The 19,912-nt window shown below is 30.2% G+C and overlaps 1 protein-coding gene across 1 annotated transcript; it reads left to right on the forward strand.

Moving 5' to 3' along the window:
• The first annotated feature begins 411 nt into the window (after positions 1-411).
• Positions 412-1,062, forward strand: LOC139842296 (uncharacterized). Its single transcript, XM_071832451.1, has one exon. It carries the CDS (start codon positions 412-414, stop codon positions 1,060-1,062), a length of 651 nt encoding a protein of 216 aa, XP_071688552.1.
• Positions 1,063-19,912: the final 18,850 nt, after the last annotated feature.

A 19,912-nucleotide genomic window follows, 5' to 3' on the forward strand; every position in this document is an offset into this window, starting at 1 on the left:
GGCATCGAAGGAAGCAATAAGTTCAGTGTTGATAGCGGATAGAGGACAGGTACGCACTATAAAAATTAAATATAGCTAATTTTCAATCAATAGGCATTTAAAATTATATAAATATGATGTGCGAACAGGTGCAAATGCCTGTGTATTTTGTTAGCAAAGCTTTGACAGGGAGCGAATTAAATTATCCTGCAATCGAAAAACTGGTTTATGCACTCGTGCATACGGCTAGGCGCTTGCGGAGATATTTCCAAGCACACCCAATAAGGGTCCTAACAGATCAGCCGATAAAGCAGGTATGACAAACAACTATTTGTTGTCAATAAACACAAAATTGCTTGATAAGTTCTAGCAAATTCACATTCGCTGATACTTGTTGAGCAGGTGCTATATAAACCAGAAAATTCTGGTCGCATGGCCAAATGGGCTATTGAATTGGGAGAGCATGAAATAAGTTTCTCACCACGAAGTGCGGTAAAAGGACAAGTCCTAGCAGATTATCTGGCTGAAACAACCGGAGATATCGAAGTCTCGCATGAATCGAAAGAAATACCACCTCCGCCCAAACAGCTGTGGGAAATGCACAGAGATGGGGCTTGTGGTCCAGAAGGCGCAGGGGCAGGAATAGTCCAAAAAAGTCCAGAAGGGGAAGAGTATACCTTCGCACTGCGATTCAGCTTCCCTGTCACAAATAGTGAAGCTGAATATGAAGCATTGTTATCTGGGATGCGGGTAGCAAAATATCTGGAGGTTAAAGAACTATCAGTATATGTTGATTCGCAGTTGGTTGCAAACCAATTTAACGGAATATTCGAAGCACACGATGAGTCGATGCAAAAATACTTAAAGCTTGTGCAAGAGCTAGCAGTCGACTTTAATTTATTCCAGATAACTCAGGTTTCGAGGACGCTGAATAAAAAGGTGGATGCGCTAAGTAAGTTAGCCGCATTAACATTCAGTCATTTTAAAAAAGAAATTTGGGTTGAGGAAGTTAAAGTAAAATCTATTGAAGAAGACAGTGTTTCGACTGCAGTTGAAGAAGAAGAGCGGAGTTGGATGATGTGACGACCCGAGAATTTCCGACCAAATTTAAACTTCACCTTCGTATGATTTCGATACAATAAGCAAAATCTGTAATGTTGAGTCTTTTAGGTTTTGAAATCTGTATTCAGGTAATCAATTGCCCTTTGACTATGCCCGATGATTCACGAATCTTAAATTATAAATAGAAATAATTATATATATAAATAATTATATATGTAACTATATATATATATATATATATATATATATATATATATATATATATATATATTAAAGTAAACTGATATGTGATTTAGTTACTACGAAAGATAAATTAAGATAATTTAAAACTTGATAGTTTATTATAAAGAGTATATTGAATGTAAATGATTTTGAATATAAATTTGCCAACGTTAACAAAGTATTAAATAAATCCTTTTAAATTAATTTGTTTCAACAGATATAATTAATATAGTTACTTACGTACTATTTAAACCATGATTGTATATATAGTAATATATAAATATATATATATATATATATATATATGATTTTTATATATATAAATGTTGATTTTATATATAAATATTTGATAGTCAATAAATGTTATCATATAATATATGATATAATGTTACATAATTAATAAAGTATAATATTAATAAATTAAATTTAATTACAAGTAAAATATAGTTGTACACTAATATTATTAGTACTTCATTATTATTAGTAATATTAATATCAAATGTTAACATTAATATCAATGTTAACATTAATATCAATGTTAGTAATATTACTATATATAATATTTAGATAGGAAATTTGATACAAGTAATGTGTTGAATTAAAAAAATATATTATTATCAATAATAGTATCATTATTATCATAATTAATAGAAAAAAATAATAATTATTATTATTATTAGTACAAATTTATAAATTTTTATTTATTATTATCATTATTACTTTTATCATTAGACTTATTATTATTATTATGAGATATTGTTATTATTATAAATTATCAAATATTATTACTAAGTTTATAGTTTCCTTTATATTTATTATTAATAGTATACTATATCAGTATTTTTACTACACTTTATTAGTTGATATTATTATTATTAATAATATAATTAATTCTATAATTATTATTAGTAATAATATATTTATTGATTATTGGTAATTATTATATAAACTATAAAAAAAAATTAAACAAAAAATGGTACGATTGCAAGAATCAAATTCAGTTCCTTGTTGATATCACAACTGCTTTAATTTTTGTCTCTGTCTCCAAAAACACTTTACAGCAATATAGATCGTACAAATCAGGAACATTAATATTCGATTTTTATTATTATTTAATACTATGTTCTAGTTTGTCTGATTAAGAAATTGAGTACCAGATTCTTTATTTAATTGATCAATTCAGTAATATGAAACTCATTCAACCTACTACAACCTTTATCAAACACAAACACCCTTCTCAGATTTCTAAATTAATGAAATAAAGCCAAAACAGATGAAGAACATTACGGGTTCCCTGTACCATTTTTTTTTATCAATTACTCGAATTTGAATCATTTTTAAAATCTAAAAATGCAGATAGTTTAGGAATCCATTAATGAATCTTTCTGCAAGGTTTCAAACTCTAATTCTTCAAAATGAGTTCTAATTTTTGAGTCAAAGTTCTTGTTTCAAAAAGTCAACATATGTTCATCAGCAAAATTCGAACTTATTGTTGTGTGATAAGTGAAATTAAGAATTTACAAAGATTCTAGGGAAGTTTTAAAAAGTATTTCGTGTAGGAACAATGAGCTGAAACTGATTTAAACTCGAAATCAAATTTTTTTTTGTCTACTCGTCGAACAGCAACCGTATATTGCTGTATATATATATATATATATATATATATATATATTTTTTGTTCTGTTTCTGTTAGTCACACAGGCCGTTTTTAAATAAGTTTACAAGTCTTAAATAAATTATTAATTTGTTGTGAGATTTGATTTGTGTGCTGGTCGATTCAAGATTTCTGAAGAAGATGAAGAATTTTGAATACAGAATAAAAGGGTTAAATGAAATTAAACGCGAGTATAACCTGATAAATTAAAACAGCGTGATGGTTAGGTGTTAGTACAAGTGAGCGGGAGGTCGCGGGTTCGAGTCCCGGCTCAGGGGGCTTATTATTAATTTTAGCCTTTAAAGGTAGTTCCCATTACCAATTTATTATTATTATTATTATTATTATTATTATTATTATTATTATTATTATTATTATTATTATTATTATTATTAATATTTTTAATATTATTATTATTATTATTATTATTATTATTATTATTATTATTATTATTATTATTATTATTATTATTATTATTATTATTATTATTATTATTATTATTATTATTATGTTGATTATTATTAAATTTCATCATGTATGCATTATAGCTATTGTTATCGATATATGTATTAATATTATTATGATTAGAGTTATTGTTATTCATAGCAAAAATCAATAAAAGTATTTTTGTTAAAACATTAGAATTACTAGTATTATTGATTAATATAGGTATTACCATTTATTATTATGATTATCATAACCCTAACTACGATTATAAATTATGATTATTATTAATGTTAATACTAGAATTAGTATCAATAAAAGTATTATTACTAAGTAATATGACTACAAATATTATCATTATTAATAAGATCTCTATTATTATTATTATTATTATTATTATAAGAATCAGTATTAACATAAATATCATTCCTAACAATATCATTATTATTATTAAACTTATTATCATTATTATCAATCTTATAAATTTATTATTTTGTTATCCTAAAACTATCAATATTATCATAAAAAGATATTTTTATATAAAATACATTACGTTATACTTTTATTACTAAAAAGATATTAGTTAAGCTATACCAATTAATATATAAATATATACTAAACCTTAATATATAGTGTTTATTATTAATGATAAGTAATAGTTATATAAAACATATAAACTAAATATATTAAATTTATCTAAATAATATATAGTATAACAAGTATATTATTAATAACAAAAATATATATATCATTGATTGATTACGATTACGTGTATTAATATATCCACAAATGATATAGGTTCGTGAATTCGAGGCCAACCCCGCATTGTTCAGTTTTTCAATGTTGTCATATGTATTTTTACTACAAAATACATTATGTGAGTTTCATTATTCCATTTTTAAATGCTTTTGCAATATATGTTTTTGGGACTTAGAATACATGCACTGTTTTAATAACTGTTTTACAATATTTATATGCGTAAGTTTCATTTGCCTTTTTACCCTTTATATTTTTGGGCTGAGAATACATGCGCTATTTTTATAACTGTTTTACGAAATAGACACAAGTAATCGAAACTACATTCTATGGTTGAATTATCGAATTGAATATGCCCCTTATTTAGTCTGGTAATCTAAGAATTAGGGAACATACACCCTAATTGACGCGAATCCTAAAGATAGATCTATCGGGCCCAACAAGCCCCATCCAAAGTACCGGATGCTTTAGTACTTCGAAAATTATATCATGTCCGAAGGAGGATCCCGGAATGATGGGGATATTCTTATATGCATATTGTGAATGTCGGTTACCAGGTGTTCAATCCATATGAATGATATTTTATCTCTATGTATGGGACGTATATTTATGAGAACTGAATATGGAAATCTTGTGGTCTATTAAAATGATGATAATGGTTATTTAAGTTAAACTAATGAACTCACAAACCTTTTGGTTGACACTTTAAAGCAAGTTTATTCTCAGGTACGAAAGAAATCTTCCGCTGTGCAATTGCTCATTTTAGAAATATTACTTGGAGTCATTCATGGCATATTTCAAAAGACGTTGCATTTGATTCGTTGAGTTCATCAAGATTATTATTAAGTCAATTATGGTTGGATATATTATGAAATGGTTCGTATGCCGTCAACTTTCGTTGTAAAGAAAGATTGTCTTTTAAAATTGAATGAAATGTTTGTAAAATGTATCATATAGAGGTCATGTACCTCGCGATGTAATCAACTGTTGTGAATCATTTATAATCGATATGGACTTCGTCCGGATGGATTAGGACGGGTCTCTACAGTTGGTATCAGAGCAGTGGTCGTAGCTAACCAGGTCATGCATTAGTATGTCTAACTGATAGTTGTTTAGATGCATTAGTGAGTCTGGACTTCGACTGTGTCTGCATGTCAAAAGTTTTGCTTATCATTTCGTGTCGAAAATTACCTGCTTATCATTCTTAGAGAATCACTTGCTTATCATTCTTAATCTAGACATATCTTACTGCCTGGATTGCATGAATAGTGTATAGACAAAATTCATATCTTAACGTATCTGCTACTTCATATCTTAGCGTATCTGTTACTGTAACTTTGCCTGACATATTCCGTAGATTCCTCCGTAACTTATGGAATTTTAGTATTATATATGCATATGTAAATTATGTATTTCAGGGTACTAATCTACATCCTATAATCTATTTCTTATCGAAAATCCTTCGTCTGATTGTACGATATGAATCCCTCAACCAGTTCGAGTCCCTCAGATTTCGATAGCTATTCCGATAGTTATCCCGACAGCTATTCCGATATGGATTTTCACTCGAACTCCGAAAGCAGTATAACCAGAATGAATCAATCAATCAGCCATCCCCAATTCATCTGATGGGTTCGTAGCCTCCTCAATCATTGGAGACAAGAAGAAGGCGACCCTTTTCATCCACCCCATTACCCTCTTGACGAAGAACCTGAAGCACTTACCGGCGAACCTGTCCGAAACACCATTTTCTCTCTCATTTCCAGGGTATCTCGTCACGATTATATACTATACCAGATTCTAGATCATATTTATCTGCTCGTCCGAACTGACAATCACCCCGGTGTAATAGAAGAAGTCAACGAGCTTCGCTCTCGGGTAGTGGCTTTGGAGAATATGGTGCAAAGGTTACAAACACCAGCAGCAGCACCAACAGCATAACCAGTATCACCACCACCAACAACAACCGTATCGCAAACCTCAACTTCACAATCTGTCACATAAACATCAACGTCATACGCACCATAGATACTAAGGAGTACCAACAACAATGAACGATGAAGTATAAATTCATAACTTCATTGAAGAAATATTCTGCGAAGAATATGTGGTTTCTAAAAGTTTTAGAGATTACATATTCTAGCTCAAACCAAAAAGCAAATGAGATTAATATCATGTTAACTCATTAAATCCATGATTACATCTGAAGAAAATATATATGTATATATGTTTTCATAAAGATTGTAATTAAAAAAAAAAAATCTTTTGTACAAACTGTTAATGGTGAAAATATTTTAACGGGTAGGTAATACCCGAGGAATATTTAGATTTCACATTAATAAGTTACACTCTACATTCTTCGAATCAGATTCAATAGTCATTTACTATCCTACTTACATCCACAGATATACGTATCCGTTCACCACAGAATAACCATTCAATTTCATATTTGGATTTTGACCTATCAGAATCCAACAAGTGGCTTAATGAAGAAAACATTTGACAAAATAAAATTTGTTAGAAACAAACGAATTAACTATATGAAATTCTGTTAAGAGTCCACGCTAACAAAAATCCTAGCTAATTGTTTCCAGCTAACTGTTAATTCCGTATTACATTTTAAATATCGCAATTTATTTTATCGCAATTTTAATTCTCGCAATTTTATTTATCATCATTTAATTACTGTTATTTACTTTACGCACTTTATTTATCGTCATTTAATTTCTGTTATTTATTTTACGCACTTTAAATATCGGGACACGTATACAAGGTTTTGACATATCATATCGACGCATCTATATATATTATTTGGAATGACCATAGACACTCTATATGCAGTAATGCGGGAGTTAGCTATACAAGGTTGAGGTTAATTCTACAATAATATATATTCTTTGAGTTGTGATCGAGTCTGAGACGTATACGGGTCACGACACGTATTAATTAATTCGAATATTATATATTAGACTTTGTAAGAATTATTGGACTGTCAACTGTGGACTATCGACTGTGGACTAATAAGATTGGACAATTAAAATGAATTAAAATATTGATTATAATATATGAAACTAAACAATTCTTCAAGTTTGCCACTTGATTTCATCCTAAACCTCATTTGTATCTTGACGATTACAATCTCGGTTCAAACTCTTCATGATTCTTGAAAACACCTTAATCGGGAGAATGAACCAACCGCACTTCATCTACGAAAGAAAAGATTGATACATATAGCTATTCACCTGAGAAACACTTGGCAACTGAGTAAACGTTTAAAATGTAGCTATGCTAATTTCTTAGTGTTATTATTACCCAAAATAACTTTGCAATTCCTTTCCAAATTAGCAAATTTTGTCACAGCTCCAGCAAGTCAACTTTGACTTTTCATTCGAAACAACCTTATTATAACCTTGATTTATATAGGTGCTCTTTTATTATTACCGGGGAACTTTTTATTAAATTCCACTATGTTACCAGCAGATGTACCAGCAACCTCGTCGCTCTTTAGTTTAAATCTCTCCGACAAATCACTATATTTATCTATTGAAGTCTCATCATGTACACATCCGCATCTTGTAACAAGAATTGCCATACCAATTTCCGGGAATCAGCAAATCTGTATTTTGAGTCTCGCAACGATTCCACATCAACAGTTATATGTATCCATATAACATTTATCTCTTAGAACTATGATCTTCCATTCTGAAATTCTGAAAAGCACTCAGTCTACAAATCAATACTCTGAATGTTGAAAAAGCTGAATGAAGCAGCAGAAACCGTAGGCAACCGTAAACGACCTTAATCATCGGAAGTTTGATGATAAAGAATAGTATGTTGGAAAAACTCAGAAAAGTTGGAACTGGAAAACTGATTGAGCGAACTACAAAGGAGTCTCTGAACAAATCACAAGGACTAAACTTGTATATTAAAAATCCTGATGATTCTATATCTGATGAATTCTTTAGGGGGCACCATGCTTCAGAATCTAAACCCTTTGGGATAAATCTTCTTCATCATCCTTCGATATTAGAAATTCCAAGATATCATCGTATCTATCATTATAAATATCCTCCATATTTCTGAAGATATTTTTATAATTATTCTTATATGAAATCATTAATCTCTTCGTGCTATCAGTGTTACATCATATAGAAACTGTTAGTTTCTATATTCGATAAACTTTCGAGATTAAAAATATGAATGTTATTGAAGTAATGTTGGGAACTGATGCATGAGTTAGTATAATATAATGACACTTGATCAACGTGATTATATTACAGTAAGTCATGCTGAGTTTCTAAATGGAACATGATGATTCACAGATTATAACGTCAACATGTGTCATGTTACATAACTCTTTCATTCTGATTAACTTCCGAACATATCAAGAAAATATATTCTTGATAGTCCTATCTTTACCTTGAATTCTGGTAATTTGACAAGTCATATTGTGCTATTACCATTTCTTTCTTAGAACATTAACAATGTTCATTCTGAATCTTATATCTGCGAATTCTGGACCATTACAAGAGATGCCAAATCCCAAGAAGAAGAAACGAAGGGACAAAGCTCCGAAATAGAAATTGGGGTATAAATCGCAGCAAATAAAAGAGAACATTAACTGTGGATAACAATGATTGTAGGAAACAGCAATAAGGATATTGAAATATAAGGGGAGATATAAAGCCCAATAACAACACGGAAATTACAGACCGTGTATATCAATGTTTATCGCAACATAAAGACACAAGAAAAATTAAAAACACTATAACCCCAAGGGTGAAGTAGAAGAAAGCAGATTCCTCTGGTGGAAGTTGGAAAAGGAGAATGATTGTTGCGATAGTAAGGATGAGGACAAGGATCAGAACTGGATTAAGTATTTTCACAATCGTTTGGATGTATGAACTAAGAAAGAAAGTATAGAAATGATAAGACTAATGGAACGGAAGAATTTAATTTATAATGGAAATATCAGTCAGAGCAATCGAGGCAGATCATCACATTTAATTAAAGAGATCCTAATTTCCTCAATTACCGAAGAATCAGATCTTATAGATTTCATAGATTTTCTTTAAATCCCTTGATTTCCGGAAATCAATCGTATCTACGTCAAAAGATATGACGAAATTTTATTTTCCTCATTTCACTCTTTCACGATAGCTTCATTCGAACTTTTCGAATAATTGAATTATTTCATCCATATTACTCAATGATGATAAAACTCTAAATTCCAACTCCTATGAGTCACGAAAACATTTCTAATGTTAGCCATGACGACCACATTCAAATTTCGGGACGAAATTTCTTTAACGGGTAGGTACTGTGACGACCCGGAAATTTCCGACCAAATTTAAACTTCACCTTCGTATGATTTCGATACGATAAGCAAAATCTGTAATGTTGAGTCTCGAAGGTTTTGAAATCTGTATTCATGTAATCAATTGCCCTTTGACTATGCCCGATGATTCACGAATCTTAAATTATAAATAGAAATTATTATATATATAAATAATTATATATGTAACTATATATATATATATATATATATATATATATATATATATATATATATATATATATATATATATATATATTAAAGTAAACTGATATGTGATTTAGTTACTACGAAAGATAAATTAAGATAATTTAAAACTTGATAGTTTATTATAAAGAGTATATTGAATGTAAATGATTTTGAATATAAATTTGTCAACGTTAACAAAGTATTAAATAAATCCTTTTAAATTAATTTGTTTCAACAGATATAATTAATATAGTTACTTACGTACTATTTAAACTATGATTGTATATATAGGAATATATAAATATATATATATGATTTTTATATATATAAATGTTGATTGTATATATAAATATTTGATAGTCAATAAATGTTATCATATAATATATGATATAATTTTACATAATTAATAAAGTATAATATTAATAAATTAAATTTAATTACAAGTAAAATATAGTTGTACACTAATATTATTAGTACTTCATTATTATTAGTAATATTAATATCAAATGTTAACATTAATATCAATGTTAGTAATATTACTATATATAATATTTAGATAGGAAATTTGATACAAGTAATGTGTTGAATTAAAAAAAATATATTATTATCAATAATAGTATCATTATTATCATAATTAATAGAAAAAAAATAATAATAATTATTATTATTAGTACAAATTTATAAATTTTTATTTATTATTATCATTATTACTTTTATCATTAGACTTATTATTATTATTATGAGATATTGTTATTATTATAAATTATCAGATATTATTACTAAGTTTATAGTTTCCTTTATATTTATTATTAATAGTATACTATATCAGTATTTTTACTACACTTAATTAGTTGATATTATTATTATTATTAATAATATAATTAATTCTATAATTATTATTAGTAATAATATATTTATTGATTATTGGTAATTATTACATAAACTATAAAAAAAATTAAACAAAAAATGGTACGATTGCAAGAATCAAATTCAGTTCCTTGTTGCTATCACAACTGCTTTAATTTTTGTCTCTGTCTCCAAAAACACTTTACAGCAATATAGATCATACAAATCAGGAACATTAATATTCGATTTTTTTTATTTTATTTAATACTATGTTCTAGTTTGTCTGATTAAGAAATTTTGTACCAAATTCTTTATTTAATGGATCAATTCAGTAATATGTAACTCATTCAACCTACTACAACCTTTATCAAACACAAACACCCTTCCCAGATTTCTAAATTAATGAAATAAAGCCAAAACAGATGAAGAACATTACAGGTTCCCTGTACCAAATTTTTTTTTATCAATTACTCGAATTTGAATCAGTTTTTAAAATCTAAAAATGCAGATAGTTTAGGAATCCATTAATGAATCTTTCTGCAAGGTTTCAAACTCTAATTCTTCAAAATGAGTTCTAATTTTCGAGTCAAAGTTCTTGTTTCAAAAAGTCAACATATGTTCATCAGCAAAATTCGAACTTATTGTTGTGTGATAAGTGAAATTAAGAATTTACAAAGATTCTAGGGAAGTTTTAAAAAGTATTTCGTGTAGGAACAATGAGCTGAAACTGATTTAAACTCGAAATCAAATTTTTTTTTGTCTACTCGTCGAACAGCAACTGTATATTGCTGTATATATATATATATATATATATATATATATATATATATATATATATATATATATATATATATATATATATATATATATATATATATATTTTGTTCTGTTTCTGTTAGTCACACAGGCCGTTTTTAAATAAGTTTACAAGTCTTAAATAAATTATTAATTCGTTGTGAGATTTGATTTGTGTGCTGGTCGATTCAAGATTTCTGAAGAAGATGAAGAATTTTGAATACAGAATAAAAGTTTTAAATGAAATTAAATGTGAGTATAGCCAGATAAATTAAAACAGCGTGATGGCTAGGTGTTAGTACAAGTGAGCGGGAGGTCGCGGGTTCGAGTCCCGGCTCAGGTGGCATATTATTATTTTTAGCCATTAAAGGTAGTTCCCATTACCAATTTATTATTATTATTATTATTATTATTATTATTATTATTATTATTATTATTATTATTATTATTATTAATATTATTATTATTATTATTATTATTATTATTATTATTATTATTATTATTATTATTATTATTATTATTATTATTATTATTATTATTATTATTATTATGTTGATTTTTATTAAATTTCATCATGTATGCATTATAGCTATTGTTATCGATATATGTATTAATATTATTATGATTAGAGTTATTATTATTATTGTTATTCATAGCAAAAATCAATAAAAGTATTTTTGTTAAAACATTAGAATTACTAGTATTATTGATTAATATAGGTATTACCATTTATTATTATGATTATCATAACCCTAACTACGATTATAAATTATGATTATTATTAATGTTAATACTAGAATTAGTATCAATAAAAGTATTATTACTAAGTAATATGACTACAAATATTATCATTATTAATAAGATCTCTATTATTATTATTATTATAAAAATCAGTATTAACATAAATATCATTCCTAACAATATCATTATTATTATTAAACTTATTATCATTATTATCAATATTATCAATCTTATAAATTTATTATTTTGTTATCACTAAAACTATCAATATTATCATAAAAAGATATTTTTATATAAAATACATTACGTTATACTTTTATTACTAAAAAGATATTAGTTAAGCTATACCAATTAATATATAAATATATACTAAACCTTAATATATAGTGTTTATTATTAATGATAAGTAATAGTTATATAAAACATATAAACTAAATATATTAAATTTATCTAAATAATATATAGTATAACAAATATATTATTAATAACAAAAATATATATATCATTGATCGATTACGATTACGTGTATTAATATATCCACAAATGATATAGGTTCGTGAATTCGAGGCCAACCCCGCATTGTTCACTTGTTCAATGTTGTCATATGTATTTTTACTACAAAATACATTAGGTGAGTTTCATTATTCCCTTTTTAAATGCTTTTGCAATATATGTTTTTAGAACTGAGAATACATGCACTGTTTTAATAACTATTTTACAATATTTATATGCGTGAGTTTCATTTGTCTTTTTACCCTTTATATTTTTGGGCTGAGAATACATGCGCTATTTTTATAACTGTTTTATGAAATAGACACAAGTAATCGAAACTACATTCTATGGTTGAATTATCGAATTGAATATGCCCCTTATTTAGTCTGGTAATCTAAGAATTAGGGAACAGACACCCTAATTGACGCGAATCCTAAAGATATATCTATCGGGCCCAACAAGCCCCATCCAAAGTACCGGATGCTTTAGTACTTCGAAAATTATATCATGTCCGAAGGAGGATCCCGGAATGATGGGGATATTCTTATATGCATATTGTGAATGTCGGTTACCAGGTGTTCAATCCATATGAATGATATTTTGTCTCTATGTATGGGACGTATATTTATGAGAACTGAATATGGAAATCTTGTGGTCTATTAAAATGATGATAATGGTTATTTATGTTAAAGTAATGAACTCACCAACCTTTTGGTTGGCACTTTAAAGCATGTTTATTCTCAGGTACGAAAGAAATCTTCCGCTGTGCAATTGCTCATTTTAGAAATATTACTTGGAGTCATTCATGGCATATTTCAAAAGACGTTGCATTTGAGTCGTTGAGTTCATCAAGATTATTATTAAGTCAATTATGGTTGGATATATTATGAAATGGTTTGTATGCCATCAACTTTCGTTGTAAAGAAAGATTGTCTTTTAAAATTGAATGAAATGTTTGTAAAATGTATCATATAGAGGTCATGTACCTCGCGATGTAATCAACTTTTGTGAATCGTTTATAATCGATATGGACTTCGTCCGGATGGATTAGGACGGGTCTCTACAGATGACATCCTATGATACACAAGTGTCAATCGTGTCAATCGTGTCAACTTCATGCACCAGTAAGCAAGGCTCCGCGACATCCTATGATACCGATCGCGTCTCCATGGTTGTTCTGCAAGTGGGCAATCGACATAGTGGGGCCATTCCCCGCAGGTCAAAGGGGTGTAAAATTTCTGGTAGTGGCCATTGATTATTTCACGAAATGGGTAGAGGCCAAACCGTTAAAAACAATTTCGGGCAAGCAAATTTGAAATTTTGTGTGGGAAAACATCGTCTGTCGGTTTGGAATACCAAATGAAATAGTAAGCGACAATGGTACATAATTCGAAGAAAATCCATTTAGTGACTGGTGCAAAGAATTGAATATAAAGCAAACATTTACATCAGTCACACACCCTCAGGCGAATGGTTAATGTGAGGTTACGAATCGGGATATCGTTTTAGGAATCAAAGCAAGGCTGGGATTATATTGAAGGGGTTAGATAGACGAACTGCCCAACGTTTTGTGGGCGCACCGCACAACTCCGAAGGGCGCAACTAATGAAACACCCTTTAGTTTGGTGTACGGGTCCGAGGCTGTAATACCCGCCGAAATAAATGTGCCAACCATGCGCATAACATCCTTCGATGAAAGTAGCAGCAGCGAAGAACTGCGTGAAAATCTAAACTTAGTTGAAGAACGCAGAGAAATGGTGGCAATAAAAGAAGCAATCAACAAACAAAGAATCGCAAGCTACTATAATAAGCGCGTCCAACCATTATCTTTCCAATTGGATGATCTGGTGTGGCGAAAAAATGAAGCAAGCAGGGCAGAGGATACGGGTAAGCTAGGACCTAAGTGGGAAGGACCTTACAAGGTTATTGGCGTAAGCGATACAGGGGCGTATCGACTAGCAAGTTTGGATGGAAGAGCAATAAAGCGCACTTGGCATGCGCAGACACTAAAACGGTGCTACATATGAAAAACTGTAGAGGGACTGATCACCCCACATTACTGTTTAAAGTTTTTATTATGTGAATTATTCATTTTTCATTGTAAACATGACAGCTAAGTGCTGGTCAAAAGACATGTTTGAAATAAATTGAATTATGCAATTTAAGCCAATAAATTGTGTATTTTTTACATTTGTTGATTGCATGCCCTTAAGCTGCACAGGGACACACTCCGAGTCTCAAGTGGCATAGTTTAGTTTGGTTACTAATACTATTTTTAATGGTGACAGTAGTAAAACATTGGTTTGTTTCAAACGCTTGTACACCGCGCAAGACGGAGACTTGCACAGTCTAGATTATAAATTACAAGTTTGGTTACTTGTTTAAATAACCCGGACATTGGCGTGGCCGTAAGACTCTTGAGTATAGACATTGGTTTGTCTATAGTATGTATAATTTGCATTGGATTGTATACGCGTACATACTTATAAAATTTTTATAAAAGTCTTGAGTATAAACTTATAAGCATTGGTTTGCTTACTTTTGCGTACAAAAGTAAACTCGTGGCCATGGTTCCGTATATGAGTTCTCTAGTTGTGGTAAAAATTCCAGAAGTAAACTCGTCTTCGTTTGACCGTGGTGACGGTCTAAGTGCGAGTAGGTCAGAATTTTCAGCACAGCGTTAAAAGGACATAGGGACGATAGGAGGGCCATAAATCCTAAACCGTAACTCGGATTAAGACGAGTCCTAAATGAAAAGTTATCTACACGAACTGAGCTATCTGAAAATCATGGTTACAGTAGCCCAGGTGTAATGGTCAGTTACAGAAACCAGAAAACAGAAAGCAGAAAACAGAAAACAGAAAAATAATGGGTTCCGGTGGGTTTTTGGTACTCGATGCTTATAACGGTTCTCATCCTTGATGTATATAGCTTCAAGTGTACAACTCTTTGATGTGTTTACATCATCTTAACCAAGGTTTCACCATCATAACATTTGTGTAAGTCTAAGACATGTAGCACAACTCAATTAAGTGTTGTATGTAGTTCGATGAACCAAAGTTACATCAAAGTCTTAGATCCGACCCATACATGAACTATAAAAGTAATATTAACCAAGTTTTGACTATTATGACACAAGTGTAGGTCTAAGACATGTAGCACAACTCACTTAAGAGTTGTATGAAGTTTGATGAACCAAAGTTACATCAAGGTCTTAGATCTAACACATACATGAACTTTAAAACTAAGATTAAGTTACAACTTGAAAATGAACTTATAAAATCAAGATCTTAAGTTGTAGAACATAGTTCTTAGTTAGATCTTGAAGATCCTAGACCCAAAAGTCTAGATCTAACATAAGTGTACCAAGTTATAATTAAAGAAAGCTTACTTACATGTTCTTGAACTTTTACAGTTAATTTTAGTTCAAGATTAATGACATCAAAATTGACTAGTAACACTTGACCAATCTTAACCAACAAACATGAATTTAAAGTGCATAATATAAAGAAACAAGCTAGGTAAACAAGTAACTAGTTCATGGGTTGTTCATACTTTAAAGATTCAAACCAAAGTTTGATCTTTAAGAATGTAAACTTTAAGTTTACAAACATGACTTACAAGTAATGATTCTACAACCATGAACTTAAAATCTTTTAACATATTAAGTGTAGAACATAAAATAGAAAGTCTATGTTCTTGTGTGTTCTTGTAAATACAAGATAAATGAAGAACAAACTAACAAGTTTGGTTCTTGAAAACTAGTAAGTAAATAACAACAACAAAGTTCAAGTAACTTAAACAACAACCAAGTACAAGTAACAAACAACAAATGATGATGATATGAGAGTGATATGGATCAGTTTTAAGCAAGGAGAAAAGAGAGAAAAGTGTTCAAGTTACTTACAAGTATTTGAGAGAAAGAGAGAAAAAAAGTTGAGAGAATTTGTGAAGTGAGTTTGTGTGTGAAAAGTGAAGTAATACCAAGAGGGTAAGTGAACAAAATTTGAAACAAAAACCTCCCTAATAGATGCTAGAGCTGAAGGTTTCAAAATGGGGAGGGAGGAAGAGGTTTGTTCACTAGTCCATGCATGGTAAAGCCTTAAAAGTTGGTTATTAGGTGTTAGTTCATGGGGATAAGGTGGTAACTAGATTCCATACAAGTTAAGCCATCTAGTTTAGTTCTAAATAATACTTACATGTGTTAGTGAGCTAATAAGTCCATTAAAGAAGTAGGGTGGGCTTCTAAAGTCCATTAACACTAATGAAGGCCCAAGTTCAAGTAACTTACAAGTAAATCCAACAAAGCCCAAGTAATTAACTAGAAACCATAGTTAATTAAAATGATTAATAAACTTAATCATGAATGTAAATAATATTCTAAAAATATTATTCGTGAAAGTTTCGTGTGTCACAAAGACGTTTCGGGCAATTAAAGTCAAGTTCGGGCAATCATGGTAACAAGTAAATGTAATAACATACATTCGTTAATTCACAAATATTAATAATAACAATTATTAATAAATAAACGTTGGAAAATCCAGGGTCGTTACAGGTCGCTCCTGTCATGAAATCTTGGCATTTATTCTACATATGAGTTATTGAATGCATCATATTGTAACAAATCATTATAACCGCCATTTTGATTTCGTAAAAACACAATAAATGCACCTTAACCAAAAAAGTCATCAAAATTATATTCAATCAGAATATAGCATATTACAGTTGGAGAATATTAAAATCAACCGCTTAGCATAAAAGCGGGACAAACACCAAAATTTGACCTAATATATGTCAATATATGCTATAAGCTAATAAAAAAAAGGGTGTCAATTGGCGAGAATGTTTGCCCTACACTAAGGAGAGTATGCCATCCTCGCATGCAGCGATCAGACGCATACTCCGCTGTAAACATAAAAAGAAAATATATTATAGGGATGCGAAACCTCCGAGACTGCAAGGCCCATCCTTCGCTGGAAAAAAATAAGCCACCATGGATGGTAAAAAGTAACCAACCAAGGTAGCTTAACAAACTCAGTCGAGTTTGTCGGAAATTATCTCCTGAGAAGAGATGTTGGGGTCATTGACAAGAACTTCGAGACGGGGGATTGAAATATGTTGGAGTTGGGAACAAGCTTCATCACACTTTTCTTTGGCTCTATCAAAAAGCAACTCAGTAATATTGGGGGGAATTACTGGAGGTACGCACATCTCCCGGCAAATGACATTCCAAAACAAGGTCCGCTCATAGGCGCGAGCAGCGACCATCGCTGCACCAAAACGTTGCTCGACCACTTTGCAGTCGAGAGTGTGTTGGACAATTGTCGGAATGCCCTGAGGGAGAATGTCGTATTGCGCTTTTATAACACCGTGTTTTGCACCCCAGGACTCCTGTACTGAAATCCAGTCGCTAAAGCTCTCGTTCAAAAACACGACATGGCTCTCCTCCTCTTTAAGCTTAGCAGAAAGAGCCGCAATCTCAGACTCCATGAATGCCTTCTCATCCATGTGCTGATCTTCCTCCTGATGCCTCTTGAACATCATCACATTAATTCGCTCCTCCGCTTGCTTGTGCGCAGTTACAGCAACCGCAAGTTGAGCAGTGAGTTTGGCATTTTCCTGTTGTAGTGTAGTCTCTGTGGGTGATGGCTGAGGTGGATGCGCAAGCGCAGTAGATTTAAGCTGCAAGCGGTTGAGATCTTTTGCAAAATTGAACAATGTTGTTTGCATGTCCATGTATAGTTCCTCTGTGATGACCCAGAAATTTCGACTAAATTTAAACTTAATCTTAAATGATTAATAACTTCGACACGATAAGCAAAGCCTATGAAGTTGAATCTCAAAATTTTGAACTATTCAATTACCCTTCGGTTGTTCTCAACGATTCGCGAACCATTATATGTAAATAGATACATATATATACTATAACTTGAAAACGTAACAAAGTTTTAATTGCATGATACCGTACATTAAACTTATTGGTTTATATATATATTTGAATATATATGATTTCAAGTTATTTAGTAAACGATAGTAACATTCGTTTATTGATTCGATTGATATTTAGATAAGTTAACTAAAGCGTTTAAGATGAACCAGTAAAACACTAAATTGCTACAGTGTTTTCAAATTGCCACATTACTCAAAATGTAACAGTGTTTTCGAAAATCACTATTTGCTACAGTGAAATTGACTTTGCTACAGTGAATTGCTACAGTAAAATTTGACTTTGCTACAGTAAAACGCTATTATAAAAATGTATTTTAACAAATAGCGAGACGATGATTTATAGAAGTAAATGACCAAAACACTCGAAAGTTTAAGATACACTTTGAGTGATATAATTAAGGGATAATTTAAGGCTATTGATAAGGCTAAAAAGGAACATATATTTCATAGCATTATCCCCTAAGAAAGACAGGATTTTAGTTGTAATTGTTCCATATTCAAGTAATATTCGTTTATATTTAATAAGTGCGAAGACAAAAGGCGAAAACGAAGAATTGAAGACGGAAAGGTCCAAAATGCTCAAATGTACAAGATACAATTAAAAAGGTTCAAATTATTGATAAAGAACGTCTAAAAATGACAAGAGTACAAGTTGCGGAACGCAAAGTACACGATATAAAATAGTACGCAAGGACGTCTGAAAATCCGGAACCGGGACCCGAGTCAAGAAGAAACGCCCGACGCAACGGACCAAAAATATCTAGTCTACTATGCACAAGAATAAAATATAATATATAAATAATTATATTAATTATTTATATATTTATATTTATTTTATTTATGTCGACAAGCTAGGAGCCAAAACAATGTGAGCTGTCCCTGGTCCTCATGCGAGTCGCATGGCCAGAAGGCCATTTCCATGCGAGTCGCATGACTCCAGATTTCAGGCCAGGTTCTATAAATTGCAATATTTTCTGCCGAGTAAAGAAAGAAAAAAAAACACACACATACATATTACTCCGTATTTATTTTATTTATTATTTATATTATTATTATTATTATTATTATTATTATTATTATTATTATTATTAATAAGATTATTATTAATCTTATTATTTTTTTTATTATTAGTGTTATTATTTTTGCGATACAAAAATAATAATGTACATCAAATATTACGACGGAGTGCTGTCCAAGTAATTTTCAAAAAGAGTTTTCGAGCAAGCTAGAGCTAAGGAAATTATGGGTTATTGCCAAGGAGGTTATGGGTAATGTTCGGGGGTATTTTTATGAATCAAACCTCGTGTTTATCATCTCTGATGCATCTACGTGCTTTCCTGCAATATTGTATATCAATATTAAACAGTGAGTTTCATAAGATCCCTTTTACTCTCTACATTTTTGGGCTGAGAATACATGCAAATGCTTTATAAACTGATTTACAATAT

This window comes from Rutidosis leptorrhynchoides, chromosome 4 (genome assembly GCF_046630445.1).
Source record: "Rutidosis leptorrhynchoides isolate AG116_Rl617_1_P2 chromosome 4, CSIRO_AGI_Rlap_v1, whole genome shotgun sequence".
Taxonomy (NCBI): domain Eukaryota; kingdom Viridiplantae; phylum Streptophyta; class Magnoliopsida; order Asterales; family Asteraceae; genus Rutidosis; species Rutidosis leptorrhynchoides.